Source organism: Suncus etruscus, chromosome 20, assembly GCF_024139225.1.
Source record: "Suncus etruscus isolate mSunEtr1 chromosome 20, mSunEtr1.pri.cur, whole genome shotgun sequence".
NCBI classification, from domain to species: domain Eukaryota; kingdom Metazoa; phylum Chordata; class Mammalia; order Eulipotyphla; family Soricidae; genus Suncus; species Suncus etruscus.
In genome coordinates this window covers 3941151-3961367 of record NC_064867.1, presented here as the reverse complement: position 1 = coordinate 3961367, position 20217 = coordinate 3941151, and the positions used below count along the sequence as shown (strand labels likewise).

Genomic DNA, 20217 nt, shown 5'->3' with positions numbered 1-20217 from the left:
TTAGCACCTAACCTTCACCCACTTGCTTCTTCCCCTGTGTTTTTCCCTCCCATGAATTACCCCATCAATTCAACCAGTTACTCAGACTTAAAACCTTAAATTCTGTCTTAATTATTCTCTTCTTTAAATAATCTACTTCTTATCCTTCCACAAACCCAATTGTTTATTTTTTATTAAGTTTCTCTGTTTTACATACTGTGGTTTGCATAGTTATTCATAATAGTTATTTCTGCAATTTAATATTGCTACACCAGTTCCCTCACCTATGTAATATTTTCTCTACACTGGTCTCTACACTGGTTCTCAACCTCCCCAAAGCCAATTCCTTTTTAGATATGAATATTTACTTAGTATTTTTTTTTTTTTTGGTTTTTGGGCCACACCCAGTGACTCCTGGCTATGCAATCAGAAATCGTTCCTGGCTTGAGGGATCATATGGGACACCGGGCTTCAAACTATGGTCAATCCTAGGTTAACACGTGCAAGGCAAATGCCCTACTGCTTAAGCCATCACTCCAGCCCCAATGCCTAGTATTCCTTGATACAGCTAAATGGTAATTGAATTATAGCATAAAAAATTGCATAAAGAAAATTTGTGAAAATTCTCATATCTTACTCTTGGATCTTATTTTATTATTTGATGGTCTACTAACCTTGATCTTGTTTTGTTTGTTGAAAGTATGTAGCTTCTCTGATAATATCACACATTGATTTATTTATAGAGGTAAATCAATATTAAACTTATGTGGGTATTTTATAGTCATATAATCAGCCATGTGGCTCACAAATTTGAGGAATTCACAAATTTTCCCTGTTGTGCTGGGAAGTCCAATTATTTCTACCTTAAAGTACATGCAAAGTCAGCCACATCTTATAATCACTAACCTAGTCTAAGTCAAAATTACTTCTAGCAGTTCTAATTGCTGGTCTTTTAAGTGGTGTTTCTGCTTTGCCCTCATTAGGCCATTTGCCTCACAATAGCCAGAATAACTCTTTTTAAATAAAAGCCACACTGTCGCTTCCTTTATTAAAACCATCAGGCCTATGGTAAATTCCAAACCCATTGACTTTCAAGATTAACATAATTCTGGTCACAATATCTCTCCCCTTTCTTCCCCTCATTTCTCTGCTTGAGACCTCATGTTCTTTGAACATACAAAGTTGCTCCAGAGTTCAGGTTTTTGCTCTGGTTTGTCCATTGTTAAAAATGCTTCTCTTCGGTTAAATTTAAATGGATGAAAGACCTCGATATAAGACCTGAAACCATAAGATATATAGAATAACACATTGAGACTAAAGGCATCTTCAAAGAGGAAACTGCACTCTCCAAGCAAGTGAAAGCAGAGATTAACAGATGGGAATATATTAAACTGAGAAGCTTCTGCACCTCAAAAGAAATAGCGCCCAGGATACAAGAGCCCCCCCACTGAGTGGGAGAAACTATTCACCCATCAGATAAGGGGATAATCTCCAAAATATACAAGGCACTGACAGAAATTTACAAGAAAAAAAAAATCTAATCCCATCAAAAAATGGGGAGAAGAAATGGACAGACACTTTGACAAAGAAGAAATACAAATGGCCAAAAGACACATGAAAAAATGCTCCATATCACTAATCATCAGGGAGATGCAAATCAAAACAACTATGAGGTACCACCTCACACCCCAGAGATTGGCACACATCACAAAGAATGAGAACAAGCAGTGCTGGCGGGAATGTGGAGAGAAAGGAACTCTTATCCACTGCTGGAGGGAATGCCATCTAGTCCAATCTTTGTGAAAAGCGATATGGAGATTCCTCCAAAAACTGGAAATCGAGCTCCCATATAACCCAGCTATACCACTCCTAGGAATATACCCTAGGAAAACAAAAATACAATACAAAATTCCCTTCCTTACACATATATTCATTGCAGCACTATTTACCATAGCAAGACTCTGGAAACAACCAAGATACCCTTCAACAGATGAATGGCTAAAGAAACAGTGGTATATATACACAATGGAATATTATGCAGCCATCAGGAGAGTTGAAGTCATGACATTTTCCTATACATGAATGTACACGGAATCTATTGTGCTGAGTGAAATAAGTCAGAGAGGGAGAAAGACGCAGAATGGTCTCACTCATTTATGGGTTTTAAGAAAAATGAAAGACATTCTTGCAATAATAACTTTCAGACACAAAAGAGAAAGGAGCTGGAAGTTACAGCTCACCTTATGAAGCTCACCACAAACAGGGATGAGTTTAGTTAGAGAAATAACTAAGTTTTGAACTATCCTAATAATGAGAATGTACGAGGGAAATAGAAAGCCTGTCTAGAGTACAGGCGAAGGTTGGGTGGGGAGGAGGGAGATTTGGGACATTGGTGATGGGAATGTTGCACTGGTGATGGGTGGTGTTCTTTACATGACTGAAACCCAAACACAGTCATGTATGTAATAAATTTGTTTAAATAAAAAATTTTTTTAAAAATGCTTCTCTTCAAAATAGCTCACACCTTACTTCCTTCATGTCTTTGCTCCTCTCAGAGAAGACTTGTCACTTGTTCCAGCTCCTATTCTCTTTTATTTCCTTTATACAATATTTACATGATATATTTCTTCAATCAGTTTTCTATTTTGTATATCTACCGATTAGATTTTAAAGAAAAATTTTTCACTGTTACATTCTCAAAGCCAAGATTCTTTTTTGGCTTTTAGTAGTAATCCAACAGTTTTTATTAAGTGGAGTATTGGAGATTTGGGTGGGGGCATATTCTGTGGCACTCAGGTGTTACTCCTGGCTCTCCACCACTCAGAACTCACTCCTGGTAGACTCAGGAGACCAGATGGAATATTAGCAATAGAACCCATGTGCAAGGCAAATGCACCATCTGCTGTGCTATTGCTCTGGCCTCTGGTAAAGAAAAGGTGGTTAGACCACACCTGGCAGTGCTCATGAGTTACTCTCAGCTCTGTGCTTGGGATATGGTTCTAAAAGTTCTCAAGGAAGAGAAGTCAGTTCTATTCCTGATAGAACATTGGCTGAATGTCAGTCAAATGCTTAGCAGGTGCATCATCACTCCAGTCCCTTGAATGAACTGTTGACTGAATAAATGAATGAATATCTTACTCATAGGGTTGCTAGGATTATTACATTAAGTGCAGAACATTTTCCAGTACATGGTAAATATTGAGGAATCTCTGTTCCTTCTGTAACAGTGGTGCAAAGAGGCCATTTATTCTGTGACATCTGCTATTATGAGCTTGTTCTATTTCTGCACTTCATTTGTTCTTATTTGGCTTCTGGTCTTTTATTGGTATTTGCAGAAAGCATATTTTTTTGCACTCCCTGCAAGGAACTTTGTTCCACTTGTATTTCTTTTAAGCTGTTCACTTGAATAAGAAATGCCATATTGACTTCAAAGCAAAGTCTCCAGCTCTTGAGGTTCGCAGGCCTGGAAAGTATGACATAACTTTCAGTCAGTTCCCACAGAGAAACAAAAATGCTGTGGTTTCTTGTTATCATACTAACCTTCCACTAAAGATCATGGAAGAATCTTAAGGGAGAAATCTTCAGGGAGAAATAGAGTGCATGAAAATAAGCAGGACCTAGACTTCTATATAAAGGCTTCACCTCACACTATCAGTCTTAGAAGCAAGAGCACCAAACAAGGGCATCGGGTGTTCCACCTTGGTAGAGCATACATATGTGGTCTGTTATTACTTTTAAGAATTTTAAATATATAAATAAATTTTCCAAAATAGAAAGATTTTGGGGGGTGGAGGAAAGCATATTTAATTTTAAATCCTGGTATTAATGCACTTAGGCTGTATGACCTTTATTTGTTTGGTTTGGTTTGGTTTGGTGAAATCAAATAATGCCCAGGGTTTATCCCTGGCTCTGCACTCAAGAATCACTCTTGGTAGTGTTCAAGGAATCATATGGGATGCCAAGGATCACACTTGAATTGGCCACATGCAAAGTATGTATTCTATCCCTCTGGCCTCAAGTTATATGACCTTGAGTTAGGTCCTTCACTTCTCTGGGCCTCCATTTAACAATGTCTTCAGATGAAAAGGTATTACCAAATAGGAGATTAACCCAGTTCTGGTTCCAGTTTTCTGTTCCCTGTTCCACCCATCACCTTCTTCCCATCTGTACCAAGTGAAAGTCTTAGCTTTCTCTATATTATCCTTTGTGACCACGACAATCATGCCCTGATATAACTAGAGTAGGGGTCATTCATTTATTTTTGAGTCAGGAAACTACTAATAAAACTCCAGCTCAACCTTATGGGAGAAAGACAAATAAAGACATTTTCTGTGATGGTATGTGCCTTAACCAAGATTCCCTATCCTTAACCCCAAGTTGCACCATTTATGACAAAATCTTAAAAGTGACCTCAATTTCCTAGTGAAGTTCTTGCTCTCTGTCTAAAATAAAATTCTCATCCTGAATCCTATTTATCATCTCCCTTCCTGCAGCATCAGTCTGGTTTACAAAGCAAGAAGGGTTGAAAGAGTAAAAGACCTATTCTCCCCTTAACTGCTTCCAAGTCTTCACTTCTAGGTGACTTAGTCATAAATGAGTCATTATTTCCAAACCCTCCTCTCACTTCGTTTTGCCAAAGAAGAAGAGTTCATTTTAGAAAACTGCTGTGCTTCTATGGACTGAGGACCCAGTCAGGCTATGTCAGATTATGGTATGTTAACAACTCCAGAAGTTGGAATATCTTCCTCCTTCCATCTTCAGTATCTCCAGATTTGGTGGTAGATTTGGGTATGGAAAAGGTGAGAGATACAAGAGCCTTTGGTTGACTCTCTATTTCTGAATTTTCTATGAAATTTCTATGAATGCATTGCTGCATCTTTCTCACTGATGATGGCCATTGAGACTATTCTAAATTTTCTCTTGAAGACCCTGAAGAGGCTTCTTCTCTATCGCTCACTGGCTTGGAAAACTGGTTTCACACGACCAAAGGCAGTTTCTAATGGGCAAAAAAACACCCTTTTCAAGTTCCAAATGCCAGAAAGGTGGGGCGTTAGAATTCATTACTATATATGCACAATGGATGCCCAACTTTTTGTGGCAATGCTTTATGTTTACTCTTGGCTTTGTGTTCAGTAATAACTCCTATGGGGTTCAGGGAACTATATGTGGTCCCAGAGATTAGACTAGGATTTAATACATACAAAGTAAACATCTTACCCACTGAACTATTCCTTAACCCTGGATAATCAATTTAATTCAATATTTTTTTATTTTTGGTTGATAGTTGATTATTGATAACTGAGGAAGACTGATAGTTGGGTTTAGATAAACAGTTTGAGCATGATTTAGATAAATAGTTCTTCCTATCTCACCTAGATTTGTTATTCCATGCAGGGAAGTACAGTGATTCTGTTACAGTTATTCTGTCTTATAATGTAATGGGAGATGAGAAAATCATCCTCTAGTCTCAGTTAAATTTGTTTATATGGCATTTTAGTGAATTTCCTTCCAAGAAAAATGACAAAGGCATTCAAGGTCTGCTTGAGGTCAGTGCTTGAAACTGACTTAAAGTTGCTTCTGGAAGCTTCTATGGGTCAATTCCCAATTGATGTGGGGAGGAGCTGCAAAGTCGCATTGCAAAGGGACATAGGAAAGTAACTAAAGAAAGAATGCAGTGACTAATGTACCTTGCTGGTACAATACCTTGCTGGTATTAGAGAAGTTCTGATATTGATGCGTTAAAACTTGGCAAGTTCAGATCAAAGAAGGGACATATCCCCTGTCCTTCCCCTTCTCCTGTTTTTGGTATCGCCACAATAACCAGAATGGAGATGAAGACCTGCATTTCATTTATGCATGTGCACTCTTGTTGTTCTCACACTAGAAATACCACACTTTTGCTTGTGCATAATCACAAAAGCAGTGCCACAAGGAGTCACACGGTGTAGTGCTAAGGATTGGGCGTATGGCTTCACACCAACAGGGCATGTGCTCTGTTACTGAGCTGCATCCCAGATCCCTTATTGGAGTGTTTGGCCACACCAGATAGAGGCCTTAATTGTCTCCTTTGTGTTGCATTTCGGGCCATTGTAGGCAATTGGGCAGAGTCCCCATGGATATTCAATGACAAAAATTAAAACTATAATTACAAAAAAGTTAAACTAACTTCAAGATAAAGTGACCTATTACAGGTCATGCAATTACGAAGTGGCTCGTTTCTTTGATCTGAGCATAGGAAAAACCATGCTTGAAGAACTGGTGGTTTAAAAGAAAATAGCATAGCAATTAAATATTTTTAACAGGACACTGCCCAAGATGGACAGAGCAAATTTAACTGCAGTGTCTATTATCATTATGATCCAGAACTGCATCTCCCTACAGCCTATGGCAGGACACCTTTTTTTAAATTAAAAAACAAAGGAATCTTATTGAGGGTTTTAAGTGAGAGGCTCGAATGCTCACATCTATGTTTTCAAAGGATATCTCTAATTTTGTTGTGGAAACTGCATGTTAAATGCAGATTGGACTCAGTGCAGACCTACTGGAAAGTCGGTTTTTGTTCCAAACCTATTTGGGTGCTTCAAGATCACACAAGCAAAGGAAAATGTTCCGGCATGCCCTACCCACATACTAGTGGTATGACATGAGAAGAACAAAGGAAATTTAATGGAGAATTCTACATTGTGATAATTTTTTCCACACAGGACACTTACTGCATGTTTCATATCATCTGTTGATTAAAATTAAAATTATATAGAGACCCACGTATTGGGTGAGTCCCTGGCATGGTACCTCAACCCCTTCAGCCAAAGGGTCTAAAAATGCAGGGTAATGGCAGAGAAATAATTCGCAAGCAATAAGAGTTTCATCAGAGTTAACTTGCTTTTATTCCATGGCCTGTCCACCATGTGTTTTTTCTCACATGTGCTTTTTCTGCTAAGCTCTTTGCTGCCCCTTCCCTCTGCCTTTTGCTGCTTCTCTCTTGCCTCCCCACAGCCTGACCTTTCTTCTCTTTATTTAAAACAGCCTGTCCCATACCAGGTGTGGGCAGGTCTGATCATTCAGGTGGGATTAATATCTCAAAAGATATTTGATATAAGGTAAAAGGTAAAAGGGTGTTGGGGAAAGTTTTACATATTCACCTTTTCTGTTTTAAATCGAGAGAGAGAGAGAGAGAGACAGAGAGAGACAGAGAGAGAGACAGAGAGAGACAGAGAGAGAGACAGAGAGAGAGAGAAACAATCCCACACGAATCCACTTGAGAGTTTCTGTCTATGAGTAGTTTAGTTAAACGTATTCCATTTCTGATGGAAACACTTGCTTGACTGTGTCTAGAGCTTAGTGACTGAGAAATGAAAAAAGGCCTATTGAATTTTCAGAATTAGAGACACCATTGCAGGGGGAGGTTCTATAATGGAGGTCTGAAATGCTGGATTAAGTTGCCTAGTAGCCACTTCCAGAGATTCCGCTTTCCTGAGGTTCCTATGCCAGTGCCCGAGGATGTTTCAATGGCCACCTCAGCACTGTTCAGAGGCTTCTAGGTCTACACCAGGCTCAGTTCATGGAACCATGCATTTCTGGAGATGGAGCCAGGATCCTGCACAAGCAAGACATCTGTTTCTGGCCCCTGTGCTAACTCCCTGGTCTCAGGCAACATTTCTGAGTCCAAGAGTTTGTACACTTAAATATCCAGTGATTCCTATTCAGGAAGGTAAATGGTATTCAAACCCCATCTTATGAGACTTTATGACCATGCATTAGCAGGACTTCAAAAAGGTAGAGAGGAGGAGCAGGCACAGAAACAAAAGCAGAACAGGCCCTGTTTCCATAGTCAGCTTTGCACGGTTAGCATGCAGCACCGACATGACCTCATCCACCTGGGGCATAGATGAGGCTTCCCAGGAGCTGAGGGTTTCTGTGGATAATGTGGCATTTTGGAGCAGACCTCATCCCCACAGCATGATAGCATGTGTGTAATCCAGTAAGAGAGTGTTCTGTCATTGCATTACAGCTCCAGAAACTAAAACGGTCACTTTCTTTCAAGACCAAGAGTTTACGAAGCAAAAGTGCTGACAACTTCTTCCAACGAAACAGTGATTCAAAACTACCAGGAGAAATGCTGTCTGAAGACAGTCCCAGCTCCAGCCCACTTCCAGCACCTGGGAGCCTGACATCCACCCCTACCCGGACTGGCCTGCACTCCAGCAGCAAGACCCACACCTTTCAGGAGCACATCTTCAAGAAGCCCACTTTCTGTGACATCTGCAACCACATGATCGTGGGTAAGGTCTTTTCCTGTCCCTGCTTTCAGACCATGGGAAAGTATGAAAAGGGTGGACTTTGGCCCATATCCCTAACCACAAGGTTGATGTACACACATGGGCATGTAAGAGAATTGCACTGAGTGTTTGGGGAAGAATATTTGGGATAGGAAACATAACTACACGGAATGCAGAATTGGACTTTGAGTTGTTGACAAAACCCTGTACCACTCCCAGTAAGCTCCAAAGCTCTTCCAACTTAATCTGACCCTCCGAATGGAAGTTTGGGTTATTATACCCCCTAATCACCTGCCATTACATTTGGGCAGCCCAGGATTGGTGACAGAGTCTTGGCCAAAGCATCTCTGTTCAGCCAAGAGGAGATAGCAGAGATTCTCTGTTGTAGGTAGCCATACCAGTTGACAAGTGGGCATTGAATCCTTCAATTTTATGGGGATCCAAGTGATGCATTATGATGTGTGGTGGAATTCACATGGGGTGGTCTAAGGATCAATTCTGCTGCTTGGTGAATAGATTTCTGGACCCTGACAAACAGACTTGTCCATTCTATGATGTTGCTGGCATGAACATGGAGGCCACTTGAAGCCATGATACAAAGATTCCATGTTTAGCTCTCCCCAATGCCAGAAACCCAGAGTCTTAATAGATGGAGATCAAAGAAGATTTCAAATAGGAGTCAAGGTGAATTGAAATCAGATATTTCAGAACAGCAGATAAATGGATAAACAGTCTTGATAAAGCAGATAAGCAGATAAACAGTCTTTATAAATGGGCTATACAAGTCACCACACAAGAAGAAGGAGTCCAGCCCACCTTTGCCTATGTAGAATGGGACCAGCTAGCCATAAACTGTTTCTCTGAGACAATCAAATTCATGCAGTGACTAGAGAAATGGATATGAGAGACAGCTGCCCTAGCTTTCCACTGTCAGGCCACCTCTGTGGCTCTTGCTTACACCCTAGACACCCCAGAGTTGACTTAGGCAATGAACTCTTCATTTAAGAACCATTTTACATTCAAGAGCATCAGTTTTCCCAGCTAAGAATCAAAGTCAGGAGCCAATGTGGGTCTTAGCACAAATAGAGTATGTTCTTTTTTGGTTTTTGTGTTTGTTTGTTTGTTTGTTTGTTTGTTTGGGGGCCACACCTGGTGGCGCTCAGGGGTTACTCCTGGCTCTGTGCTCAGAAATAACTCCTGGCACGCTTGGGGGACTATATGGGATGCCAGGGTCCTTTATGGGTCAGTCACGTGCAAGGCAAACGCCCTACCGCTGGTGCTATCACTCGGGCCCTGAGAATATGTTCTTTAATCTCATCTCCCAGCTTCGCTCCCTGACCATTCCATCTGAGCCTTCCTGCTCTCCCTTCAGTCCAGTTTCTTATTACTCCTCAGCAGAACTTCAGAGAGCCTAGAAATAGAACTTAAGAGAAGGAGACCTTACTGAAGAAAAAGGGAAAGGAAGAGAAGCATGATTGGGCCAGAAATGGGCTGAACTGGGAAGGGGAGTCTCTGCCAGTCTCTCCTCAGCTCACACCCACAGAGCAACGTAAATTGCCCTAAGTAGTTCTGCTTTTATATATTGGTGTCAGAGACTTTGCCTTATGCTCCCATATTGTTTGTCCTCTTATACTTTACTGGCAAGAAGAAAAAAATTGCTGAGGGCAATTTTCTCCAGAAAGAAGTTGTGAGACTTTAGCACACGTACCTCCAATATATTAGTTGCCAATTGCTGTTGACACAAATTACCAAAAAGTTAGAAGCTTCAAACAATACAAACTTAGTACCATATAGTTCTGAAGATCTAACTGGTTTTCTGGGCTAAAATCATAGTGTCAGCTGAGCTGCAATCCTTTCTTGAATTATTAGGGGAGAATCCTTTAGCTGGCCTAAACCAGATTCTGGAGGATGCCCACTTCCTGATTGGGGACCCCTTTCCATACTTCTTTATTGGTAGGTCAAGCCTTTCTCACTCTTCTGTCTCTGTGGTCCTTATTTCCTCTTCCATAAAGACCCTTATAATTATAACATGAGACCCACCTGGATAAACCAAATAGTCTCCTTATATCAGCGTTCCCTGGTCTTACAACTACCTTACTTCTATTTTCAACCTTTATTTCCCTTTCCGCTGTAATGTTGAATACCTACTAATTCTGGGGATTGGAATCTGAACAGTTGAAGATCCTGGACTGACATCTCAATTCATTTCAATCCTGACTTATATGCTAGTGATGTAGTTTTTTGGTTTTGTTTTTATTTTGTTTTGGGGCTACACCCAGCAGTGCTCAGGGGTTACTTCTGGCTCTGCACTCATGAGTCATTCCTTGTGGTGCTCAGGTGACCATATAGGATGCGGAGGATCAAACCTAAGTTGGTCCCATGCAAGGAAAATGCGTGTGTTACGCTGGCCCTGCAATGTTATATTCCAGTTGATCACTTTGTAATATTACACAACAAAAGGTTATTTTTTATGGAAATGAGCACCTTTAGATTTGGTGCCTAAAATGGGTAAATACTGACCCACATTTGTTATTGGCCATTCCTGTCATATAGTTAACCTTCCCCAATAAATTAAAATGAAAATTAAAAAGAGAAGATGGTAGATAATCATGAATATGGATTTGAATCCCATTCGGAAGCATCTCTTTGTCTGTGTCCTCATTTCACATGATAGAGATAACTCCTTCCTTAGGATTTTGTGTGAAATAATGAACTCACAAAGGGAAAATATCAGCATTTAGTTGCTCTCTCATTCTACAGAAAGCCAATTTAATGCCATAAAAACAAAATTATTATCATTCATAGAAAAGGAAAAATAATTATAATTACTGGAGAAACATTTGGAGGATAAACCAAATTGACTCAATAGAGAAATAATAACCAAAATAATCATTATGATTGGAAACTAATGTCCACTTATAAAAGGAAATCAGAAAGTTAGCAATTATTTGCATATTTTAAGGAATTACTCTCATTTTGCTTTTGCCATTCTATGAGGGACATGAACCAGCAAGTGGATATATAGAAAAGGGGATAAAAATGGTGAATGGTATGTCAAAATTATATGGTGAATAAAGCCTAAGAATTTAGTGTGGAAAAGGCTAATGATTTACAATTGTATTTAAAATAACTTGTTCAGGAAGTTAAAACATTTTTCTGTTTAGCTTTGGAAGGAAGTATTGGCACTAGGAGTTATAATTTAAAGACAAACTTGGTGATTCACCTGACCTGCAATTGAATAGGTTGCCTGTGAATAGCTAGCAGTTGAAATTCTTTCAGATAAAAGTCATCTTGAATGTCTTTAATAGCAATTTATTGGCTTATCAAAGGTTCCAAAGTCGATTGTCAATGAACTTGGACATGGTTTTTAATATAACCAGGTAATTGTAGTCCTGTGATTTTCTTTGCCTTTATGCAGTTAAGGTTTGGATATTCAAAGTGGTAAGGGATCCAGAGAGATTATACAGGAGTTAAGGGACATTTCTCACATGCATCTAATTCTTATGTGATCCCAGCACCATATGATTCTCAAAAATTCCTGGTTGTGGCCTTTATAGCCCCAAGCACTGGACACAGAGGCTCAGGTAATTCCAAGAACTACCGAGTCAGAGGAGCAGCACATTCCCAGGCCCTTGCATTGAACTGCCACTTGATTGGTCAGGAGAGTACCCAAACCTCCTGAATACTGCATAATGCTCCCTTCACACCAAAATCATCTCTTACTGCATCTTCAGTAAATCATCATTACTTCATGCTCCCACTTACTATCTACTATTACATTCTTCCTTCCTTTAGACAGATTATATTTAAGAGCAGTGTTTGGGTCAGTGAAGAAATTTCATCCATAATAATGTTATTTATATGTAAACTTATGATGATAATAATATATAGAATGGTATGTTAGACACATATAACAAATATTATGAAGCTCCAGGCTTACTAGAACATTTTTCTATGCGCAGGAAGCATAGAATCAGCTGGGTTTGTTGTTCTATATTTGGCTCAATTGTTATCTATTCTTTCTTCCTTATCTCCTTTCCTTGGACCTCAACCTAGTCATGTCATGCTCCTTCTATGGCAAAGACAAGTACAATCTTAGAAAACTTTTTCAATCCTTGCTTGGAAGTAGCACAGTCTTTCTTCCACTGATATTACATCAACTGAAGCACATATATATAAATATGTGTGTTGTGTGTATATATATACACACATACATATATATATATCCATATCAAGGACAGTAGTTCACTCTAAGGGGTACTACAAAGTCAACTGACAAAAGACACAAGTCCAAAAAGATTGAAGAAAGGGTCAATAAGCCAATCAACCATGATTCTTTGGACTAGAAGCCTGGTGGAGAAAGAGATCCATCATATTCCAAAATATTTAGGCAATTTGGACTTCCACTTAGTTTTTATGTCTGCCTAAGCAACTTTCAATATAACGCATCACTTTTAATTTCCACCCAAAATTTCACCAGGCCTTTTGCTATTTATTACCCCTCAATGGGTGATGATAATTCTCTATTTTAAATATCATTGTGATAAATGTGAAAAGACAACCAGAACATTCATTTTTAAAATGTGTATCAGAAATTGATTCACCTATGTGGAATGTCATAATCATTATCCTAAAGAGAATTCTACAAAAAAATCATATTAAACTAGTTTTACAAGCTTCTCTTCAAAATCATCAAAAAGTATGTGCTGTGCTAATGAGAACTGCACTATCCTTCTAATATTTTTTGCTGAGTTAAATGCATATTGCCTTTTTATCACAAAAAATGTCAACAAAGCAAAACATGCTATACTTTTTGAAGATGAAAACAAAGTAAACCAAATAGCATATTCATTCTAGGAAAGAAAGGCATCAGAAAGGTCTAATACAAGAAATAAAAAGAAAAGGAAAAAGGGCAGGAGGAAGGAGAAGAGGAGAGGAAGAAAAGAGAGGCAGAGAAGAAGCTGAAACAATTAATAAAGCGTATTTATATTTTATGGAAGTATTATATATATGATGATATATAGTATATTATGTTATAATGTCTTACATTATGTTAGATTTTGTTATGCAATATTAAGTTGTATTATGTTATGTTTATGTTGTTATGTTATATTATGCTGTTATGTTGTGATGTGATGTGATGTTATTTCCCTCTGTCTTGTGAGAGACTCTGGGTTGGATCTCTGATACAACATGGCTCTTTTGGGAATTCTTGGGGTAGCTCTGTTAGAAATCGATGGGCTTCCAGCACTGCCATGCCCAGAACCTTTTTATCTGTCCCTGAAGTTTACTATCCACTCCAACACCTCAGGGCAAAGAAATTTTGAGAGTGAACCTCAGGTTCCCAAACACATCTGGGAAGGACCACCAAAAACATTGTTTCAGGAATATAACATAATAAATAAATGGTCTGCTTATAAATTACATTAAATTCACAGCAGAATTTAAGTTCTACTAATTTCTACCATTTCACCTGGTTTCCCACTTTCCTTCTGGTTTATTTTGATCATATAATCTACAAATTTATCATTGAATTATTTAATTTGCTTAATTTTTCTCTGTGCTACATATATGTGTTTGGCTTTTTTTTTTAAAGGCCTAGCAGAAGGTTTAATAAGCTTTTCTTTTCTTTTTAAGGATAAGAATTAAAGAAGTACAGCAAAAACAGTGTTAGGGTGGCAATTGTTGTTTGCATAGGCACACAAAATATGGGGGACATGGAAAGGAAAAGCCTTGGCTTAAATACAACGAGACCTTACCCTTGAAATTTTCTGGCATTAAGACCATTTATAGGCTCCAGGCATACTAGGTTGTTCAACCCAAGTCATTGTCTGTAGTGCCAATACACTTTTATTTTTCACACAGTCACTGTTGTTGGTGTCAGATTTCTGTATTTAAGGATCCTGTGCATATCCTACATCAAAGTCAGGATGATGTGGAGCATCCTCTAGTTTCACCACACCATTAGAGGGCAATGTGGATAGCCCTGCCCTGAAAGCAGGTTGTTGTTGTTATGTCTTCTCGATGTTAAGGGACCTCTCTTTGGAGTAGGTCGATGCTGGGGCAGTCGCAGGGTCTTCCCTGGTAGAGGATTGCTCCCAGGTGATGTTATAAACAACTGTGGTTGTTTCATAGATGACTTCCTGGTTCAGGGGTGAATGGACAATGCCCATTCTTCTGAGGCCTGAGCCAAATTATTATGACAATGTTCAGAGTGTAAGGTCCCACTTTATTACAAGATTTGTGTGTTCCTATCTCTATTAGATAAGAACTTGCCTGTATGCATAGTATTTTTCCATTTTAATGTGCCTATGCAAAAGCGGAACAATGCCTCATGGTGTTATTGGTGCATATGGGGACTGCTGGAACAAGTCCAACAATCCCCGTAACTTGATTCTAACATAAGCTCTAAATCAAGGGACTCCTACCAGACTTCCTTATTGAACAGATCACAAAAAGAACAGACAAAACAATATCATCATTGTATAAAAGAATATTCAGTAAGGGTTATAGCTGCTAAGGGAATACATACAAAATATTCAAAAGATATATATATATACACATATATGTCCATTTTATGTCTCTGAAATAGTTGGGGGTGTTTTAAATCCAATGCATCACTTAGGTATGTGGTTTGGCTTGTGCAGACTGATAGCCGGCTGGCAATGGACCCATATCAGGAAAAATCCTTGAGCCATGACTTCTCAGGAACCAAGTATCTTAGCAAGCAAAGGCCCACAATGAAGCAGGGAGGAGGGAGGAGGCCTCTGAGAGTTGGTCAATAGCAATCCCAGTATTATTGGGATCTTCTTAGGCTGAGGGTCTATCATATCACTTAGGGTGTGGTTTGACAGCTGGCTTTGTGTGGGGATAATGATCTGCTTGAGGAGCCAAGAACTGAAGGTAAAATGGGTTAAATATAGAGTAATGATGGTTGAGGGTGAGGGAGTGAAGGACTAGACATGAGCTTGTAGGGTGGTAGGCAAGGGCAGAATATAATTAGGACATTTTGCATCTGGAAAACATACATTAATCATAGAAAATTCTATTGATTTATATCATACGCGTGGGGGTGCTAGCCCCCACGCAGTTTTGAAAATGGAGACCAGTGAGAAAGAAAGTTGCTGGTGATTGCCCAAGCCCAACCCTCTTTAGAGTTCTTCCCGGCACCCACCTTCCTGGCTGCCTGGGCCAACACCCAGGCATGCCCCTGGAGTCTGGGAGGGAGGGGGGAGATGGCTGAGTGCCTCCCTGGCCTCCCAGCACCCCCAAGCTAGGGAGAGGGCCTTCGGCCTGGAGTCTCCCCACACCCCATGCTGGCCAGAGCTAGCCTCCAGAACAGAAAAGAATTAGGTGTAGAACCAGAGGCTAGAAATTCACCCACCCCCTTCTTAATTTGACTTATTTCACTTAATAATAATTCTCTGTAGATCATTTCAAGTGGTAATATTTAATTTTTCAAAAATATTTACTGGGTATTTATACTTATTCTTATCCAATCACTTATTAATGAGTACTCAGTATCATTTCCTACTCTTGGCTATTGTAAATAATACTACAATGAACATGTGAAATGTGTATGCCTCTTTGAATCAGTGTTATTATATTTTTAAAGTAAATATTTATCAGTGGAATAACTAGCACATAGATTCCTATTTTTAATTTTTCATATTAATGCACTATAATTTACAAAGTTGTTCATAATAGAGTATTAGGTATGCAATCTTCTAGCGCTATTCCCAACACCAGTGTGAAATTTTTTGTATACCCTGCTTACTATACTAGATAAACCAAATTACATTTCCACCAACAATATCCAAAGTTTTCTATTACAGGCCTTTAACGTTTATGACAATACAGTACAATTGACGTGCCCAGTTTTTCCTCTCTTTCCTATCTATAAATCTCCTGTCTATAAAAATTTTACCAGAAATTTTATTTTCTTCAAACCACAGGTTTGAATTCTAGGAAAAGATCACTTGCTATTACACCTTAGAATAACACTTCAGGAAATATATTAAAGCAGTTTCCCTTCTCCTTTATTTTTTATTGATATGTTTCCTGCTTTTTCCCCTTTTTCTTTTAACTGAGAACAAAACATTGTATAATGATGGCCAAGAAAAATTTTTAAAAAATTACATGTAACCTTTCCAGCTATTGGATGTCTTTAAAAGTAAAAAAAAATTTTTTTTTTTTTTTTTTTGGTTTTTGGGCCACACCCGGCCTTGCTCAGGGGTTACTCCTGGCTGTCTGCTCAGAAACAGCTCTTGGCAGGCACGGGGGACCATATGGGACACCGGGATTCGAACCAACCACCTTTGGTCCTGGATCGGCTGCTTGCAAGGCAAACGCCACTGTGCTATCTCTCCGGGCCCAGTAAAAAGAATTTGACATCTCATTATTAGGACTTCCATGTTGAAAGGGACACTCAGAGTTGGATTTATAGACACTTTTTATTGTTGGCCCACTGGCTGCCTGAATTTTAGAGCTATAAAGGCTACATATTTACCTTTGTGACAGGAGCCAATTAAAGCAGACTAGGGACCCAGATTCATTCCTTGACCATTTCCTTGGTTAATTCCTTTTTGCCAGTTTCTCTTTTGTTCTTATCGGTGACATCTAAAGAGCTTTAATTGTAATTCGGTTCCACAGCACCTCGGTTTAAGGTGCCTTGGTCTCCAGAATATTGCTACCGTTCATGTTGACTTTTTTAGGTTATCTTTTTCCATAAAAGTTTATTACCTACGCAAGTCACACATGATAAGCCCAGCCATTCATAGTGTGAATCAGAGAAGTAGGCACTGTGACCCAAAGCTGAATTCTGAGCTGTTTCTGTGCTTAGTTAGATGGACATATTTGGCTACTAAGCATATGCACTCTTAGGCTACCAGTAGTAGGAATAAGGGTTGGGGGTCTCACTATTATTTTATATCACCTAAATGCATTTCACCTGTGATACTTTTATTTAGGTTGAATTAATTAATTAATTTTCTTCAATGATTCATTTTAGGAGACCAATGAAATTACTTGTAGCAATCTGTATCTCACTGAAAGTTCAAAAACTTGAACAAGACAACTTGCACTTTTAACATGATTAACTCGGTACAGGGGTATTGTCTTCTAATAAAGGAAAATTTTCTAATTTCTAATTAGAAATTTCTAATTTCTAAATTTCTAATAAAATATTCTTCTATTTACTGCTGAATGACTCATTTACAAGATTATGGAGTCCTCTTTCATGATATAGCATAGTGGAGCCATATTTTATTAATGATTATGTATTGAAACAGCTGGATTTTATATCCAAAGATGCTAAGCTTTGTTATACAGTTGCTGCACAAAGAATCGTTCACATTAATAACTGTGCCAATGTCATCTTCTGGGGAAAGTCATAAAGGATTTGCCTTAGATAAGAATGTTTAAAACAAAACCTGAGTTAGAAATTCTTGTAAAAAATGTTTTTGTAGAAAATACTTCTGGGACAAGAATCAGTGAAGAGGGACAAGGGACGTAAGTGTTGCCAACTGTGGTCTGTTTGAGACTGAGTCCACAGAAGCTCTAAACAGACTGAATTATTCAATAACTTTACCATCAGTTTAAAGGCAAGGGAAAACTTTTGTAGACTCCTGTCACTCAAACATTGAAATAACTGCCTTCAGGCATCAGGGCTATGATATCCCAAGCAAGGAAAATCACATTGACTGAGGCCAATTATCTGTGTACAAGGATACTTAGGAACCATCCATAGCAGTCACACATAACCTCAGCACAAAGACTGCAATCTGGACACAGCATTCATTTTATCTCTACAATATGCTTTACTCTTACAAGACGCATTGTGAAAGCACCTTCTGAGAGAATTAAACTTAAGATATAAATGGCATGGCCATTTAAATGAATAATATGGCATGAGAAAATATTACATTAAGGAAGCCCAAGACATGTCTGCTCTGCTCTTATTTGATCATTAGTTTGATTGTTTCTTAACCTATTCTGATCTCATACCTTTGCACAAAAAGCACCATTAATCATTCATCAAATCTCAAATGGGAAAAAATACATATACACACATATATACATATATAGATAAAAGTAAGAAGACAAGCACTGTTCCCTCACCAATTAAGTTGTCTCTTGGTGGGAAAGGTCAAAACAGAAATCATAGGCAAATCTCAAAAGTAAATGTCAAATCTGTGTACTCTCAGAATGAAAATGACATTCTAATCACCATCATTTAATCAGATATTATAAATATTGTATAGCTTATAAGGAATGAAAGACAGATGTCGAAGAAATTAGCACAAAGGTTAGGGGCACATACTAAGTATATAACAGACTCCAGTTTAATTTTCAGTTCCTTAGGGGCCTGAACATCACCCAGTGTAGCTCTGTAATCTCCTTCAGAGTACCACTAACTAGCCCTCAATGGTCCCTGACACTGTAGAGCCAGGTCCTCACATCCTCACATCCTCAGATCTTTATATTGAACTATCTAAGGTTAGACCTCACTTGGAACCATCTAAGAGATGTTGATTGGCCAAGGATCTCTAGTCATAGCTCATGGGCCTTCTGAAGGTTGCTTAAAGTCCCTAAAAGAAAGAAAATACAAATAAATGCTACTCATAACTATTTTATTAAGTTGCAGATAGATGTTCCCACTGGGCCTTGGTACACAGTGCCTGTATTCCAGTGTCTAAACTCCAGTGTCTATAACTTACCTTCTTTCTTCTAGAGGAAAAAATAGCAATGAAATTTCCAGCCCCACAGAGATCCTTCTTGTGTATTATTCAATCACCACCACCACCTGCCCTTGAGAGAATAATATTGATTTGAAGCACAGGATTTTTTTAAGTGAAAGTAGAATTGGAACAAACTGGGTTAGGGAGATAATATCTCTACCAAAGGAGGAATGTTTTCGGGGGTTCAATAACTGAAGAATTCACATCTGAGAGAAGATTTTATTATTTCCGGGACTCCAAGTGCTCAGTGATAGGTGATTCAGTGATAGATGAGCAGGATCAAGACATAAAAAGGAAGGGCTTCAAAAGTCAATTTCAGAGGTGAGTACATTGATCTGAAGAAGGTTGAATTTTCCAGATTGAAAATATGGAATTATTGTACTCTGTATTCCCTTTGATATTCAGAGCACATAAGAGCATCCCATTTATTTTTTTAATTAAATCTCCATGAGTTACAGAAATACCAAGTTACTGATAGTTAAGTTTCAGACAATGTTCCAATAACAGTCCGCAACCAGTATTCTTTCCTAGGCAAACCAATGTCCCTAGGGACCCTCTCACAATTCATCTTCCAACATTGTCTATCGATAGGAACTTAGTTCTGACATCAGTACTCCAAAGTAATCACTTCCCTCAAACATTGTCATATTATGTCTTTCCTTGACCTTTCCCTAAACAACACCCCCCCCCCACCAACTTCCTATTGAAAACTAGTCTCAAGCTCTTTGTTTCAACTGCTTTTGGGCATTTATTCCCCTACTATGTTTCTTTATATCCCACATATAAAAGCAATCCTTCTGTTTGTCCCTCTTTTATTGACTAACTTCAGTCAACATACCTTCTAGAAACATCCTCTCAGAGACAAAATTTATAACTTCATCTATTCTCATGGCTGAGTAGTGTTCTAATGTGTATATGCCATAGTTTCTTTATCCAATCATTTTTTTCTTGAACACTTGTTTGTTTTTTCCCATATTTTGGCTATTGTGAATGATGTTGCAAAAAATATAGGAGTGCAAAATTCTTTTCTGCGTTATGTTATTGGCTCCTTGAGTTATATTCTAAAGATGGGAACTGCTGGGTCATATGGAAACCTAATTTCTAGGTTTTTGAGGAATCCCCACATTGTTTTTCAAAAAGAATGGATGATTTCACATTCCCACAGCAGTTTATGAGGGTCCCCTTTTCCTGACACCCATACCAACACTGATTGCTATTAT

At 38.6% G+C, this 20217-nt stretch overlaps 1 protein-coding gene across 1 annotated transcript in view; it reads left to right on the top strand.

Annotated features, from left to right (window-relative positions):
* STAC (SH3 and cysteine rich domain) overlaps window positions 1-20217 on the top strand; it is a 182688-nt gene that overhangs the window by 74279 nt on the left and 88192 nt on the right. Inside the window, exon 3 of the mRNA XM_049766469.1 lies at window positions 7991-8261. Within this exon, the coding sequence (XP_049622426.1) occupies window positions 7991-8261 (271 nt within the window). The remainder of the gene's footprint in view (window positions 1-7990; window positions 8262-20217) is intronic.